The sequence below is a fragment of the Borostomias antarcticus genome, assembly GCF_949987555.1.
Source record: "Borostomias antarcticus genome assembly, chromosome: 5".
Taxonomy (NCBI): Eukaryota; Metazoa; Chordata; class Actinopteri; order Stomiiformes; family Stomiidae; genus Borostomias; species Borostomias antarcticus.
In genome coordinates this window covers 7,695,057-7,710,335 of record NC_140238.1, presented here as the reverse complement: position 1 = coordinate 7,710,335, position 15,279 = coordinate 7,695,057, and the positions used below count along the sequence as shown (strand labels likewise).

Sequence of the window (15,279 nt, the reverse complement as noted above, 5' to 3'; positions counted from 1 at the left end):
CACACACACACACACACACACACACACACACACACACACACACACGTTCCTCACATACGATTCAAGATCTGTTTATTAGCCATGTATGGTTCACACATACTAGGGATTTGACTAGGGTTAAGGCATACGCTGTTGCAGACGACATAGGACAGGGTGTAGGTCAGGACAGTGCAAAGACATGGCAGTGTGCTAACTGCTTGGAGCTGGGGTACCTTGACTTCAGGAAGTCTGGTTAATCTACTCCCTACCTTCAGATGCCTGCTCCTCTCCTCCTTATTGGTGTCGCCATGGTGTCACCATGGAGACGGTTGCTGTATGACGCTTTCGTCGGTCTCCAGGAAGAAGCCTGAAAAACACAACAAACATGGACGATATTCTGCAACTCGGAGACGGTGGAGTTGTTAAGAATGTAAGTGTTTTGCTACCCAATTGGTATAGAATATGACTGCATACATGCGTGCATGTGTTTTCTTCATTTCGCTTGTGGAATGTGCAATGTTTTAGTCTAGTTAACTAGCAGGTTTACGCTAGCTACTGCTAGCTAGCTCGCTAATGTAACGTTAGCTATGTCTTGGCTTTGCCTAGTAACGTTAACGTTACTACACAAAACCACATCATAATCTCGTTAGCTAGCCATCTTACGTGAATGCGTGTTTACACACCTAGAGACGATCTAGCAAGAACTTCAGTAAAGTACAGCTAGCTAGAAGTTAGATAACGTTAGCTAATGTTAGCTAGCCAGCTATGTTAGCCTGTGGATTGGGATGCTCCAGTATTACCTTACGAACTGATTTGACCCTCAGGTTGCGAAGACGGGTCGTAGGTCTCGCCTGACTGCAGAGCAAACATCATTGGAGGAGGCTCGTCACGCCAGGAAATCCTCCTCAGCTACATCGACGGGAGAGGTATGAGTTGTTATAACATATGTTATAATATATTGATGCCACGTGTTTCTGGTCCTGGCTGTCAATCATCTGTCACCTGTCATGGCCACGACGACACTGCATTCAGTTGTATGTATTGTGATGTCTTTGTTTTTGCATGAACCAAGGATGAAGATGAGGTAGGCATAGTGCAGTTGCATGGTTGAGCATGTGCATGGCTTGGCAGAGTGCCCCATTAAGTTCTACCAGAGAGGTTTTATGCAATATAGAACTTCTCAAGTTCTGCCAGCCAACTTTTTACCATTTGCAACACACTGTTTTACAGTAGGTAGAACTGCTGGTTTTCTCCTCTCTGTGGGGATGCTCTGATTGATAATAGGCATATGTTGTTGGTTAGAAGGAGACCCTGTGGCCTGTAAGTCTTGTATCTGTGTCCTGTATCTGTGGCCTGTATCTGTGGCCTGTATCTGTGGCCTGTGTATCCCCGGTCAGAGCTGGCTCCCGGGAACTAGGAAAATCATCAGTGTGACCATCTGACCTTTGAACCAAAACTTGAATACCTCAAATATAAAGAAGATACCCTTTGCCCTTTTATGTCTCACACATTTCAGTTGGCTGTCTTGCTAAGCCTTGGGTTCTCAAGAGAACTATGCTACTTGGAGGAGAACTCATTTGCTTAGACGTAAATTATAGTGTAAAGTTATTTGGATAAAGTTATTTATCTTCTTCTTCGTTTGGGTGAGATTGGTTCGTCCTGTCACCCGGTCCTGGGTTAAATATCCGGGCACACCTCCAGGAAACACGTCACCGTTTCGTCATCCACGACCGTCAGGCCACGCATTCTGTTAGATGTCTGATATATCGGACAGTCCTGGATGATGTGGTCTGCGGTTTGTTCCTCGGCGCCGCACTCGCATGCAGCGCAGGATGCCAAGCCCCATCTGTGCATTGATGAGCGGAAGCATCCGACGCCGGTCCAGAGGCGGTTAAGCCTCACCCACGTCGGTCTGGGAAAGTCCATCCCAGTGGGGGAAGGATCGGCGTCCGGGATGAAATCCGGGATGAGTCTGGAGGTGTTCGCCTCCCCTATGCACGCCAGGTGTAATCTGCCCATCCTGCCTCACTGATGTTGAGATCTCTGCATTGCTGCAGGAGATCCCGTGCGTCAGGCACAAAAGGGTGTCTCGACTTGAGACGCCGGGGAGGCTCCGCTGTTGCAGTGAGCCTGTCATGCAGCAGGTGGCTCCACGGCCCAGCAGGCAAGATGTGCTGTGGTTCCTGTGCGGCGGAAGCCATCGGGCTGGATGCCTGCGAGGATGCCTGCGAGGATGGGAAGGTTGTCCACAGGAGTGGGACGCAGGCATCCTGTCACGATGCGCAAGGCTTCGTTGATAGGCGGATCAATGAGGCGGGTGTGAGCGCTGCGGCACCACACCAGTGCGCAGTGCTCACTGGTCGAGTAGACCAGGGCTAGCGCTGCCGTACGCCGGCTCCCCAGCCCGATCGGACCAGTTGCCTCATCAATGCCACAGCAGCTGTTAACTTCTTGCGCAGTGAGTTGAGGTGTCGGCAGAACGTGAGCGACCTGTTCAATGTCACGCCGAGATAGGTTGGTTCGGTTCAGCATGGCAGGGATGTTCCATCGATGTGAATTTGGAGCTCACGTTTGGCATCCTTGTTGTTAAGGTGGAAGGCAGCCGACACCGTCTTGGCCTCACTGAGCTTCAATCTCCATTTCCGGAGGTATGCCGCTAGTGTCTGCATGTCCTGGCTCAGGGTCTCCTCCATGGCCTGCCAGTCTCCAGTGGAGTACACCAGCGCAAGGTCGTCTGCGTAGGCGTACTGTACTTCCTGGAGATTGTGATCGGCAGGTTGTAGGTGTAGATGTTACAAAGGAGGGGGACCAGGACAGATCCCTGGGGGACGCCGTTCTTAAAGGAGTAGTAAAGGGAAAATGCATGTTTAGCCCTGTTTTAAGGTTACTTATGATCATATACAATGGTTCAGATCAAAACGTTGACAAAACTAGCACTTTTGAGAAAGTCTGATAATTGCTCTACCACCGTTTTGGTCATACAATGGATGTGGGTGGGCACCGTGACAGATCATTCAAAAAACATGTTAAACTCTCAATTTCAAAGACAAGAAACTCACCGAGGTGTAAGTTGGCGTTCTGACATATAATTCGCCATAAAGTAAGATTCTAGTTAATCTGGAAAGGCTTTTTTAAATATTTAGCATAGAACTATTTAGTCGCAGCACATGTGTGTAAACTTCCGTTTGTACTGATTCAGATCTCGCGCAATGCCTTGATGTAGTTCTGCTTCCTGAATCCCCTCTGCGGATTGATCTACACATCTACAATGGTCGCTTCAATACAAGTCAATGGATTTCATAAAATGATCAATAAAACCCTACAGGATTCATACTTTGCAGCGAATTTGATGTCAGAACACCAACGGACACCAATTATCCCTTCGGTGAGCTTCTTGTCTTTGAAATCCAGAGTTTACCATGTTTTTGAAAGATTTTTCACGGTGCCCACCCACATCCATTGTATGACCAAAACGGTGGTAGAGCAATTATCAGACTTTCTCAAAAGTGCTAGTTTTGTCAACAATTGTATATGATCATAAGTAACCTTAAAACAGGGCTAAACATGCATTTTCCCTTTACTACTCCTTTAAGGCGTCGCAACCTGCTTCGCTGTCCGCTACCGGTGGTGACGGTAAAGCTGTGATTTAGCTGCTGACCATGTGCCTGTCCGGCAGCAGGCGGAGCAGCTTGCAGGTGAGGCCGCGGTGCCATACGGTGTCGTAGGCAGCTGTCAGGTCTATAAAGATGTCTCCGGCCTTCTTTTTGGCCGAAAAGCTGTCCTCGATGCCTTGAATCATCAAAGTGACTTGATCTACGGTTGATCTCCCACGTCGGAACCCGGCCTGCTCCTGTGGGAGCAGCGGGTCAATGATTGGTTCGATCAGGCATAATGTGGTGTAAGAGGGGGTGCACACATTGTTAGAGTGGCTCTGAAAAGTCTGTCTAATATTTTGTTTCGCGTATAGGCAGATGTACAGAGGCTGGTCTGCTGCCGTGCTATATTGATCCATGTCTATTCATACCTGCCCTTGCCTAGCACCCTTATCTCCTATTGGCTAGACTCACATAAAATGATTGCAGGCCTAATTGCCTTCAAAGTCAAATAGGAGATGACATTTAACAAAGTCAACCACTTTGCTACCACGCACTGGCATCCATGGTATGGTGGTCCTATTATGTATCCAAGGGCGGCAAACTATGAACCAGACAGCATTCCTTAACCAAGAATTCCAGCGATCCATTTGCTGTAATCTTCCCAAATTAGGCCAACTTCCCTAATGCAAAATCAGGATTCTCGCGCCCTCCTGACCTGCTGTGTGCGTGCATTTTTCCAGAATGGCGTACGACTGGGTAGGTTTATTTGCAGTCTCAATAGTTTATCAGCCCTGGCCTGCTCCTCCTAAAATACCCACATGATTGGTCACATTCTTGACATCTCTCTAAACAAAGACTGAATTTCACTTATGGGCTATGTGAGCTTGACCGTCAGTGCCTGTCTAATAGTGCATATAGCCTAATAGCCCTACACAGTCACAAAATCCTGAATGAGAAAAATGACATATGGGGCTAATTGGCATTACCAAGCCATTTAACAATGACTGTGTTAAGTTCATACTGTATTTGGTCATATGCAGCCTCTTATGACGTCTTCATCAGAACTCTTCTTCCCTTTTTGGAATGTTACAGTATGTCATTTGAACTTCGTAGGCGTACTTCTCATATTTTCATCAATGACGTGATTCTTTTTATACTGTTTCTCTTCAGTATTTACTGTATCTCAAGAACGTATGACACAGAGCCCTAATAGAGCTTTCTAAGTAGCGCTGTAGCATCCGATCCATCATTAATTTAGCCTACCTACTTCTAGTTTAAATCACATTTTTCACTAAATGAAATGACTTGTTCAGCCTCAGCCTCCCAGCTTCCTACCAGCATAGCACAGGCTGGCCTCCCACTCTCACTCATCTACCCTGTTCACGCTGACATCCGGATTTATAAATGGGTTTGGTGAAGGAACCAGCCACTAAAGATTATTTCCTTTTTCACGTTGAAAGTAAAAAATAAATCTTCCTGGGTTGTTTGTCCTTTGCAGACCCAATTTGGTAATGAGAAATGTTGTCACCCCCCCCCCCAATTCATTGGTCCATTCCCCGCCCTTGTATGCTCTGAGGGATTCTTTCATTCAAGGCTGGTCTCGGGGCCCGGTCTCAGGATCACAGTCCAAACTCAATTGACTATTTTCAGTACTATTTTCAGAATCAAAGAATGAGAAGGAGAGGGTCATTTTTTCCTGTGAAGCTATTTTAGGTCGGAGACTCGCAGCCCCCGGCAACGCACTCTCTGGCTGTTCCCACACTCTGCTCCATATGTCCCGGCTCTGGGATTGGGCAGTGTTCACAACCACAACAAACAACACAATGGTTTGCGTATATAGACTGTAGTACTACGCTATGCATGCCATCCCTTAGTATCTAAGTCACAGACTATGCCGTCCATTGTCAGCAAAACTCAACGATGTGAACGGAGCTCCAGTAACATTATGTAATCTAATCCAACATGATCACTAAAAAACGCTAAAGGGTAATGGATGGATAGCTCTGTTTGATTTTATGACTTACATTCTCTGTCCTTATGGCCTTGTTTTTCTTTAAGAGGTAGTGCTCCCGTGGACTACAACCTCAGTAGAGTGTCTTCAGTTTGAAGTGTTTTTGTGTCTGCTTTGGCTCTTCAAATTAGATTTCTTATAGTAGCAGTAGGATTCATCCATGCCAGGGAAATGGGAATGAACCATTTGAGATTAGGAGATTGTAAAGTTGTTTGTCACGAATGATCTCTCTCATCTCAGGGACCCCCACCCAAACCAGCCCGCCGGCAGAGCGGCTGGGCCGAGGAGACTTCGGGGCCCGGCTCCGCAAAGTGAGTAACTACCCTCATCCATCTACCCACCACACAGCAGAAACCTCCATAGGTTTACACTCTACCACGCACCGGCCTCTCAAACACACATGGTTAGCCAGGATTGGGAGCAGTGTTCTTTTTTTTATTTTTTATTATTAATGGACTCTCGTACTGTCGAATGAGACTATTTATCAATGCATATTTTGCCGTTTGGGCTGCGAATCAACAAGGTTACGGGGAGCGTGTCTGAGCAGGGGCCTCTCCATTCGTCTTCATCTGGGAGGGAGGTGGTAATTGACATGGTTAATGCATCAGCCACAGGAGGGCACTGTTAGTCAGCTAGCCACTTCATCACAAGGGTTAGAACCACTTAATCACCTCTTACCATCGCTGTCTCGCCCTGTGAAGGCAAACACAGCAACCGGAATTTAAGAAATCCCTAAAAGGAGAAATGTACGAACGAGTATACCCGCCGCCCCCCCCCCCTTCTGCAGTGATAGTGAAAGTCACAGAAAAAGTCATTTCCCTAAACTGTCATTGCAGATGTGAGCCGTGGCTGCGTCCCAGCCCGTCTGTGTGCTGTGACTGAGAGTGCAGCCTAATCAGATTGTGCCTCACCAGTCCCGCGCCCCTCGCTGGGCCCCTCTACCCCAGGAGCCTGGGAGATGCATAAAGCCCTACATTGAAGTGAACAGGCTGAGTCAATTGGGTTTGTTTGCGTGGTTTTCTGCGCCGTTAGTGCAAGTAAAAGAGAACAGCAAACTCCGCACACCCCCCCTCCCCCACCTGGGAAGGTCACAGTGCCGCTTCCTTGCGTTAGCCTAACCCATCATGATTCCCACTCACACGGAGGCTGGGATCTGGGAGGTGTTAAGGGTTTCTCACGTGCATTGATCCTCTGTGAAACAAAGTAAGTAATGGTCCCCCCTGGAACAGGCAAGGACTTTGCTCTTCAATGTCACCCTCCATGCTCAATCACCATCGCCCTCCTCCCACTAATCCCAGCGCAGAAATCCCAGGATTTGTCGATCTATCACTCCTAATTGACAGTAAATGATCTGTCATTTTATTGATGAACCTTTGAAGCCAGGTTGTCACAATATATTTTATCCCTAACAACTTTTTCCCAGACAGTTTTACCATGTCTATCGCTTTGCGTTACATGAGTCTTAATCAAGGGACCTGTAATGTGTCTTAAGTGTCGCCACCCCCGCCTCACCCCCCAGACAGGACACTGTCCAAGGGCAGCGAAGGTGGGCTCCCTCAGCCCCTGGCTCTGCTCTGGCTAGCTGGCCCACACCGCTGTTGTTTTAGCCTGGGATCGTTTTAAAGGACGGGTGAAGAGAGTGGGCTATGGTGGCTTTTATGTTTTAACTCCCCCTTTTTATTTCTTCTTTAAAATTTTTTTTTAAAAAAAATCTCCCTTGAGAAAAGAATTATCTCAGTGGACTTGGGTGTAAAGGCTGCATATTGTTAATGTATAATAAAATGCAGACCAGTTATTTTAGTGATAATGACGAGAGGCTGTATATTGTAAGAACAAGTGGTGTTGTGGATGAATTTGAATCTGGGGGGGGGTTGCTTCCGTTCTGCCCCAGGTGAGACCTGGAGGCTGGAGAGGCTGGTCCAGAGGTGGGCTTGTTTACTGGGTCTCCCTCCAGGAAGGTCTGCCTGTAGATCCTGGCCAGTGTCTGTCTGCCATCCAGTAGGCTACACCACAACTCCCTGTACTCCCGCTGGGGGCCTGCTGTCTCTGAGGGCCGCCTTATGTTCTGATGAATTGTGTAATACTGTAATACGCAGCCTTCAAAGATCAGTCAATTTATTGAATCACTGTTTGAAGGTTCATATTTTGGACAACATTAACTCCTGCCTCAAATCTATCTTCTGTTTAGAGAAATTGAATGTGTTGCGTGCAAAACCAGTAGGGGGCACTCCTTAACCAGGTGTTCCAGCAGGATTATAGTCCATGCATAATATAAATCTACATTCTTCAAAGCCTGCCCCCTGTGTAAAGTAACTTTGTTCGAAAGTTCTTTTTTACAGTTAGGAATAAGGCTTTCAGCATAAAGTCTTAAAACATCAAAGAAGTCGAGCTTTTTAAAATATGTGCGGTACAGTATGCCGAATGCTGCCTGTGGTGAGGACGGGCTTGTATTGCTTAATATAATATTAGCAAGGGCTGTTCTCTCTTTGCAGAGCAGCGTTATGCTAAAAATACCGCGTTGAGGTGAGAATGTGTGAAAAGACGGTGATTTGGTGTCGGGCGTGCCTCAGTCACGCTGGGCCCTGGAAATGGAGAGGAGGCTGGAAATAAGCTCTGGTCCAGCAGGGCAGGAGACCCACAGGGATCAGACAAAAAGACAGAGCATTTTACTGTCTTAAATAGTACTACTTTCATGTCATACATACCAGATAAGGCTTCCTCTTTCATATACCCCTTCAAATGTTGTGTTTTTTTTTTTATCATCAAAGGAACTTCAGAGAATATAAACGTGGTTTTGGGTGCTTTGTTTATTTTCACGTACACAATGAATGATTATATGATTTTAATGGCTTTAGAAAGTCATGGGCGATTCCTTTGTCACAGTCTAACGGTGGCCTGGGCTCTTCCTCAGGTCCGGGAGAAGACCTGCGGCGGACGACGTGGAGGAGTAAGTTCGCACAGCCTGCTCATCTATTCCACATCATTTCCCCCAGTCAGTGATTGAATTAAGTCACAATTTATCGTTTTAAAATTCAGAGCAAAAATGGGCCAATTTAAATGTTTGTTTGTCCCCTTTGCCTTGAAGAAGAAATTGCCGTACCCCGTAGATTGTCCTTGGCTTCCACTAATCCTTGCCTTCCAAGAACAATCACTTAACATGATTAAAAGCCGGCGTGACTGAGTTTCATCACTTTTATTGTTGCCGGGAGTCAAGTTAACCTGCTATTGTAGTTTTTTTGTCTCCATCCTGCCCTCCTTACACACTATGGGCCTTAAACAGGCGGTGTGAGTGGGGGGAGGAGGTTGGAGGACGTGCTGGTGTGTGTTTCACTCATCGCCGCCGGAGCCCGATGTTTCAATGACAGCGTTGAGACACAGCGGCTTTGAGAGAAAACACTGCACCGTGGAATAGTCCCTTGATCTAAGCTCTCCTCGCCACCAGCCTGTCTGTGTGTCTGTTATATACTGTACTGCTCCCAGCTGCGCCACTCTTAGTTTTTTAATCACTCTCAGAGGTGATTTTGTGTGAGTGGCGGGACCCTGGGAGTGCCAGGCTGCTCACACAGACAGCGGAGCACAGTGCCGTTGATGCTGCAGAGGCTTTTGGCAGAGGCGACTGTAGTCCCAGTCAGCCTGCAGCAAACAGAGCAAGCCCCCCTATCAGCCCAGTCTTCAGCCGAGAGGAAAAAAACAAAACAAAACAGGCCCGTCATCAAGTGTCCGAGTCCAAGTCTGGCTCCCTGTGATGACCTCACCACCGGCGTGACCGCCTTTGAAAGCCTTCATACTCTCCCCCAACAACCTGTTTCAATCATGCATACTTTTCCCCACTTCCTGTTGCAATCATTTATATTCTCCCCCACTTCCTGTTTCAATCATTCATAGTCCACCCCACCTCCTGTTTTCTGCAGCCGCCGCCTGCGCCCGCAAACCCCCCAGGGCTCGGATGATGAAGGAGGTGAGCGCATCCCTGTGTCCCAGCCCCGCATCTCTCCTGGCGGGGCGGAGAGGAGCCCCCCAGCACCCCTGCTCCCCCCCCGCATCCCCCCGCCCGGGACATTCATCCCCTGGAAATGGAGCAGATAAGCAAGCGGTCAGATCATCCTTTTCTCCCGACACTCCCGAGATATTTCTCCTCAGTTCAAGTGAGGAATCCTCCGTTAGAACTCGGCCGCCCAGTGGGCCGCCCTGCAACTAAGTAGAGCGCCCAGCCACGCCAGATGAAAGTGACAGGTGAATATGTTCATTTGATAAGGTTAGAGCTGTCGCCGCGGGGAAACGGCCGGTAATCTCCCACGCTCACTCACGTCACGCAAAGTCCATAGCAGACCTCGAGTATTCAGTAAATCCCTTCTCTTATTCATTGGCTGGAGCGTGGCAGGGTTTAAGTGCCCACCCCCCAAAGCGTGTCTGCCGTCACACACACACACACACACACACACACATACACACGTGGATCCAGCGGGAGACCTACCGCTTTGACTGGGTCACCTCAGGGCCCGGCGCACCGCATCACAAACAATGTCAGCATAGAGGGGCGACGTTTCAACAAAAGACTGCCCGGGATAATTGTTCCATTTTTCGGAGCTGAGCAGCAGGGGAAATAAGGGTGAAATTGCCTTGGTAAATATATGTGCAGAGCGCCTGTTAGCACACTCTGTTCGGCCGATATACATACCAATGACAAAAGCAAGGCTGGCGTTGTGTCACAGGACGTGTTTCCACGAGACCTGCTGTGGCGTGGAGGTATCGGAGAGGAACCCAATTGATAAAGTACACCTGTCAGTTAATAAAGAAAAGATAAAACCCTCATCATCGCCGCCCCACTTTAGTAACTAAATTGGATAATAAAATCTGTTCTTTACACTTTTACCGTTAGGAATTCCTCTTCTGAAATAACGTTGACAAAACAGTTTGTAGTGTGTTACCCCCTCCCCCCCCCCCTCCTCCCCACACACACACACACGCGCACACACACACACACACGCTTGCCCGGACTGGCTGAAAGGGTCAGTGGCGTGAGGACCCCGGTGGCGTGGTTCTCTCCCAGTAAATGCTGCTGGAGAGATTATCAGTGTGTGGAGGGAGACCTCTTAATGCAGCGCCCGAGGCGCGGCCCACTGGAAATTACAGTGCTGAGGGTTAGTGAGATAGCCCCTCCGATCTTGATTGTGTCCCCTACCCCCTATCCCTTATGTCCACTGGCTAGAGAGAGGGAGAGAGAGGGGGGGGGGGGGGGGAGTGGGAAAGAGAGGGGGGGAGAGAGAGAGAGAAAGAGGGCTAGCCCAAATCCCTCGTCCACATCTCCCCATTGGCCGGCCGCCCAGTCCCCTGCCTGTCGCATTACACACACCAGCACCACCATTACACACACCAGCACCACCATTACACACACCAGCACCACCATTACAAACACACCCGTCCGTTTCATGTCTCCCTCTCCCAGCCACTGATCTGCTCAATATTGTCCCATAAGCCTTTTCAAATGTAGTCCGTGCCTAGGTAATCATTTCAGCGCACCCCCCGCCTAGATTAGAGCCTCCCCGCTGATGTGGAGAGGTGTCCCCAAAGTCGCTGACTGCGGCGCGCCCGGCGGGAGTATGTCTCCGTTCACAGCAAATTATCCCCTTTTGATATTTACATGCCCGGGCGAGGAAAGCGCGCAGCGGCCGTGTAATAAGGATACGCGCGGCCCGCTCGCCGGCAGACAAAGCAACCTTGATAGATGTCCAGGCCGGGGCAGGAAGTAGATGTAGACGGTAATGTGCGCCTGCCAGCAGAGCCGGGGCGAGACGGCTCCTTCTGATGGAGTTGGCCTTTCCATCAGGAAAAACACCGGCTTATTAATCGCTCCCCTCTTGACCTCAGGTAATAGGTTTGAATTGGAAGCTCATTTAAAAATGTTGTTTCTTTTTTCACTTAATAATAGAGTTTGCATACAGAGAACCTACCCCTCGCTGCTTCACACTGAGCTCTCATGGAATAGTGTTGATAGTGCATTATTGGCTGAGACAGGGTAGTGGAGGAAGTGGGGGGTGAGGGGGGGGGGGACAACCCAGGAAGCTATTTGCAAAGAGCTGGACGGCTAGGCTTTTTGATGTCATTGCGCTAAGACCATTAAATTTGATTGGGGGTCCGGGGGGGACGGATTCTGCTGAACGCTGTGCTTTGTAAATGAGAGGACAAAGTGTCAGCGAGGCCTCATGAATATGAAATACCCGCGCCCGCATTTATTTGGATATCAGAAACACAGATGAATCTTGTCAGCGACTAAACGAGTGTGGCATTTTTAATTTTGTGTAATTAAAAAAGAGAAAGGAATAAGTTATCAACTATCGAGGAAGAGCTGCGTTATCTGGGCAGGAAGTTGATGGGATTCCACCGGGTTTTGTGTCCCTTGCAACTGACAAATCCTGAACGCTTGATCAGTCTTTTCTCTGAGCACATTCTCTCAAATGTTTCAAAATATTTCATGTCACAACTGAGACCCCATGAACAAAGACAATCAGAGGCCAAACTTGACTACACGTTACATTCAAACATAATATTAACCAGTAACGCATTCATGGAAGGAAGGTATTTCTGAAGGAATAGGGACACCGATGCAGAGATAGGTCCTCCTATCAGACGCAGCCTCCCATCTCCTCACCTCTATTTAGCTCCACTATTGACTTCCCCCTCCGGGCGCAGCGCTGTGTTTAGAGATTACTGACAACCCTCCTCCCGCTGCCCGGCTCCCTCTCCTCCCTCTCCACGCTTGGCTGAGGAGCTAACGAGGAAGAGGAGCTGCACTTTCACACGGCCGCCAACTGAAACTTGTGTTAAGGAAAGAGAAAAAATACAACCGAAAAAGGCCCGTCGGAAATTCTAGATTTTCTCCAAGGGCACCTGGGATGTCTGCCGGTCTGTTACATATTTACCATAGCAATAAAGACAGCTACAGTGGGTTGATTCCTAGTGCACTGTCATTTTGATATGAATTGAGAACGTTATTATTTTTTCAACATACCTATTTATTCGTTTAGAAATGCTATTTTGATTTAGAGACGATTGCAGTATTCTTTTCTGTTATTCGGTATTTGGTCCGTTTCCTTCCGGCCTGTCCGTCTCCCCCACCGGCTCTTCCCGTTGCCCCCCACTCCCGACAAAAGTCCATCTGAGATGTGCCGCCAAAGTTCTCCCCGTCCTTCTTGGGAGCGCTGCCATCCTCTGTCCCGTTGCGTTTTGCCAATTAAAGCGGGTTCCCACTGTTTGAGCAGCGGGCTGGCGGCGCCTGGCACCGCGGCCCCTGCCAGGCCGCACCGTGACTTCCGACCCCACACAGATGGGCCCACGAGCAGATACTCTTGCACATGGCTGGACGCCGCCCCGGTCGGAGTGGCAGAGTGGACACAGAGGTCGGCCCGCCGGCCACCCCGGGTCCTGGGGGCGGGCAGCGCTGACAGGGCCCAAATGCTGGGGTAGCGGGGGGTGCTTTCCGGGGAGCCCCTGGCCAGAGCCCCTCTCGCAGCGGGAAGAGCTGCCGCCTCGCCTCCTGAATATTCATGGCCGCCTGGCTGTTGTGACAGGGCAGCTCTTAGGAGGATGTAGAGAAAGAGAGAGAGGGAGGGGAGGTATCAAATGCCAATTTACTCCCAGACACACGTTATTACACACGCGGGCACACACACACACACACACACACACACACACACACACACACGCACACACACACTCAAACTGAGGTGCCATACAAAGCAGACAGAAATGATTAATTCCTGTGATCCGAGATCACAGATTGCAATTGTGGTTATTGATAATCAATTCGTCCCAATCAAGACTTGAGGAGATGTCTTCTTCTTCATGTTTTATACCGCATGTATAATGAGGCGGGTTTGTGTTTCAGATATTCCAGTCATTCCAGACCTGGATGAAGTTCAAGAGGAGGACCTCACTATGCAGGTCGCTGCTCCCCCCAGGTACTACAAACATCTCCCAGAAGTCTGCTCTTCACTTCAACAACGTACTCTTGGCAGCTTGACACACACACACACACACACACACACACACACACACACACACACACGTTGACAGCGAAGTTCACGGTTTTTGTCGGTCTTGCTTGTACTCACGTGCACATTCGCACAGTCCTCCTCACAGTACTTTAAAAACCTCTTAGTTCTGCTCATGCCTCAAGTGCAATGGTGTTATAGCTGAGAAAATGACCAGTATTACCCTAGACCACCAGCGTGTTTCCATCCCAGCCGCAGGCCGGTGTTTGTTCCACACCTGACCCCTGGACTGAAGCTCACGGTGACTTTGACTGTTACCTTGCCTCCTCCTCCTCCACCTCTTTAGATGTCATTGGGAGGAACTTGGCATATTGGGCTGTTATGTAGGAATAACAGAAGGGTGTGATTTATGCCGCTCGGTTAACGGGGCCCTTGCTAACGGGGCCCTTTGATTTACAGGGCAGTGAGAGACACGCCGACATGTGTCCGCTATGTAGCGAGGCTATAGGACAGCGGAGGAGGTTATTAGGCTGGGGCCCGCTCTCTGTGCGAGATAATATCCACATTGAACTCATTGCGGGGGCAATGTAGCGTGTAATGTGCAGTAAGTAGGACTGGCATGCACTGCTAGGCCCCGGACACTCTCAGAGGCCCCCCCCCCCATCCTCTTAATTCCAGCCACAGATAAGCAGCTGGGTTTCGATTTGAGGCGGTTACCACTTGGCGCCCATCTCCTCATCTCTCTATGGTCTTTAGTCTTGAAGTCTTGGTGTTCCACGCACAAACTTCTGCTGGATAGCGAGTTATCACCAATGTGCTAATTGTGCAATGTCGGCCACGCCACTGTTTTAGTGTGGTCTTTTGTTACCTCACAGGTTCAGTTAGTAAAAGAAAGTTGTATGCTGTGGATGATTTACTGTTGTACTTGAGCTCTTTTTGATTTCCGTGTTCCTCACAGCATCCAGGTGAACCGGGTGATGACCTACAGAGATCTGGACAACGACCTGATGAAGTACTCTGCCTTCCAGACCCTGGTAACACAGCTAAACACAGACACCCAGCCTCCTTGTCCTTCTGCGCCTCCTCCAATATCAACTCTGTTTGTGCGAGCTAAGCTCCGTTCTCCTCCCTCCTCTCTTCCCAGGACGGGGAGATCGACTTGAAGCTCCTCACCAAGGTTTTAGCGCCGGAGCAGGAGGTGAGGGAGGTGAGCATGTTTTTTTGTAAATATAGCCGTGGCGGTCCCAGAGAGGGGCTGTCCAGCTGTTTCTGGAGCACCAGGGGAGGTCGGCACTCTGTCTCCAAGGTAATCAAGATTTATGATGTGTACATTAACACGGCTCTGCTCTCCTTCTCTCATCCTTGCTTTTTTGCTCTTCCTCTCTGTCTTCTCTCTCCCTCCCTCTCTCCCTCCCTCTCTCCCTCCCTCTCTCTGTCTCCTCAGGAGGACGTTGGCTGGGACTGGGATCATCTGTTTACGGAGGTGTCCTCAGAGCTGCTGACGGAATGGGATCAAGGAGAGAAGGAGGACCAGAGCTCGCTGCCTGTAATATGAGGAGCTGGAACCTGCTGGAACGCCTCCCTCGAAGAAAAGGTGCACGGACGCGTCCAACAGAGGGACCATGGGGACATTTCATTTGACCATCTTTCATATTTACATTTTGTAAAGTATATATCTATTGTTTTTTAAATAAAGCTCAAT

The 15,279-nt window shown here is 49.1% G+C and overlaps 1 protein-coding gene across 1 annotated transcript; it reads left to right on the top strand.

Annotated features, from left to right (window-relative positions):
* Positions 1-349: 349 nt before the first annotated feature.
* Positions 350-15,208, top strand: ift43 (intraflagellar transport 43 homolog (Chlamydomonas)). The gene is made up of 9 exons (XM_084437791.1): positions 350-409; positions 804-905; positions 5,827-5,897; positions 8,498-8,533; positions 9,498-9,544; positions 13,472-13,544; positions 14,536-14,611; positions 14,722-14,784; positions 15,022-15,208. Exons 1-9 carry the CDS (start codon positions 365-367, stop codon positions 15,130-15,132), a joined length of 624 nt encoding a protein of 207 aa, XP_084293917.1. The 5' UTR covers positions 350-364; the 3' UTR covers positions 15,133-15,208.
* Positions 15,209-15,279: the final 71 nt, after the last annotated feature.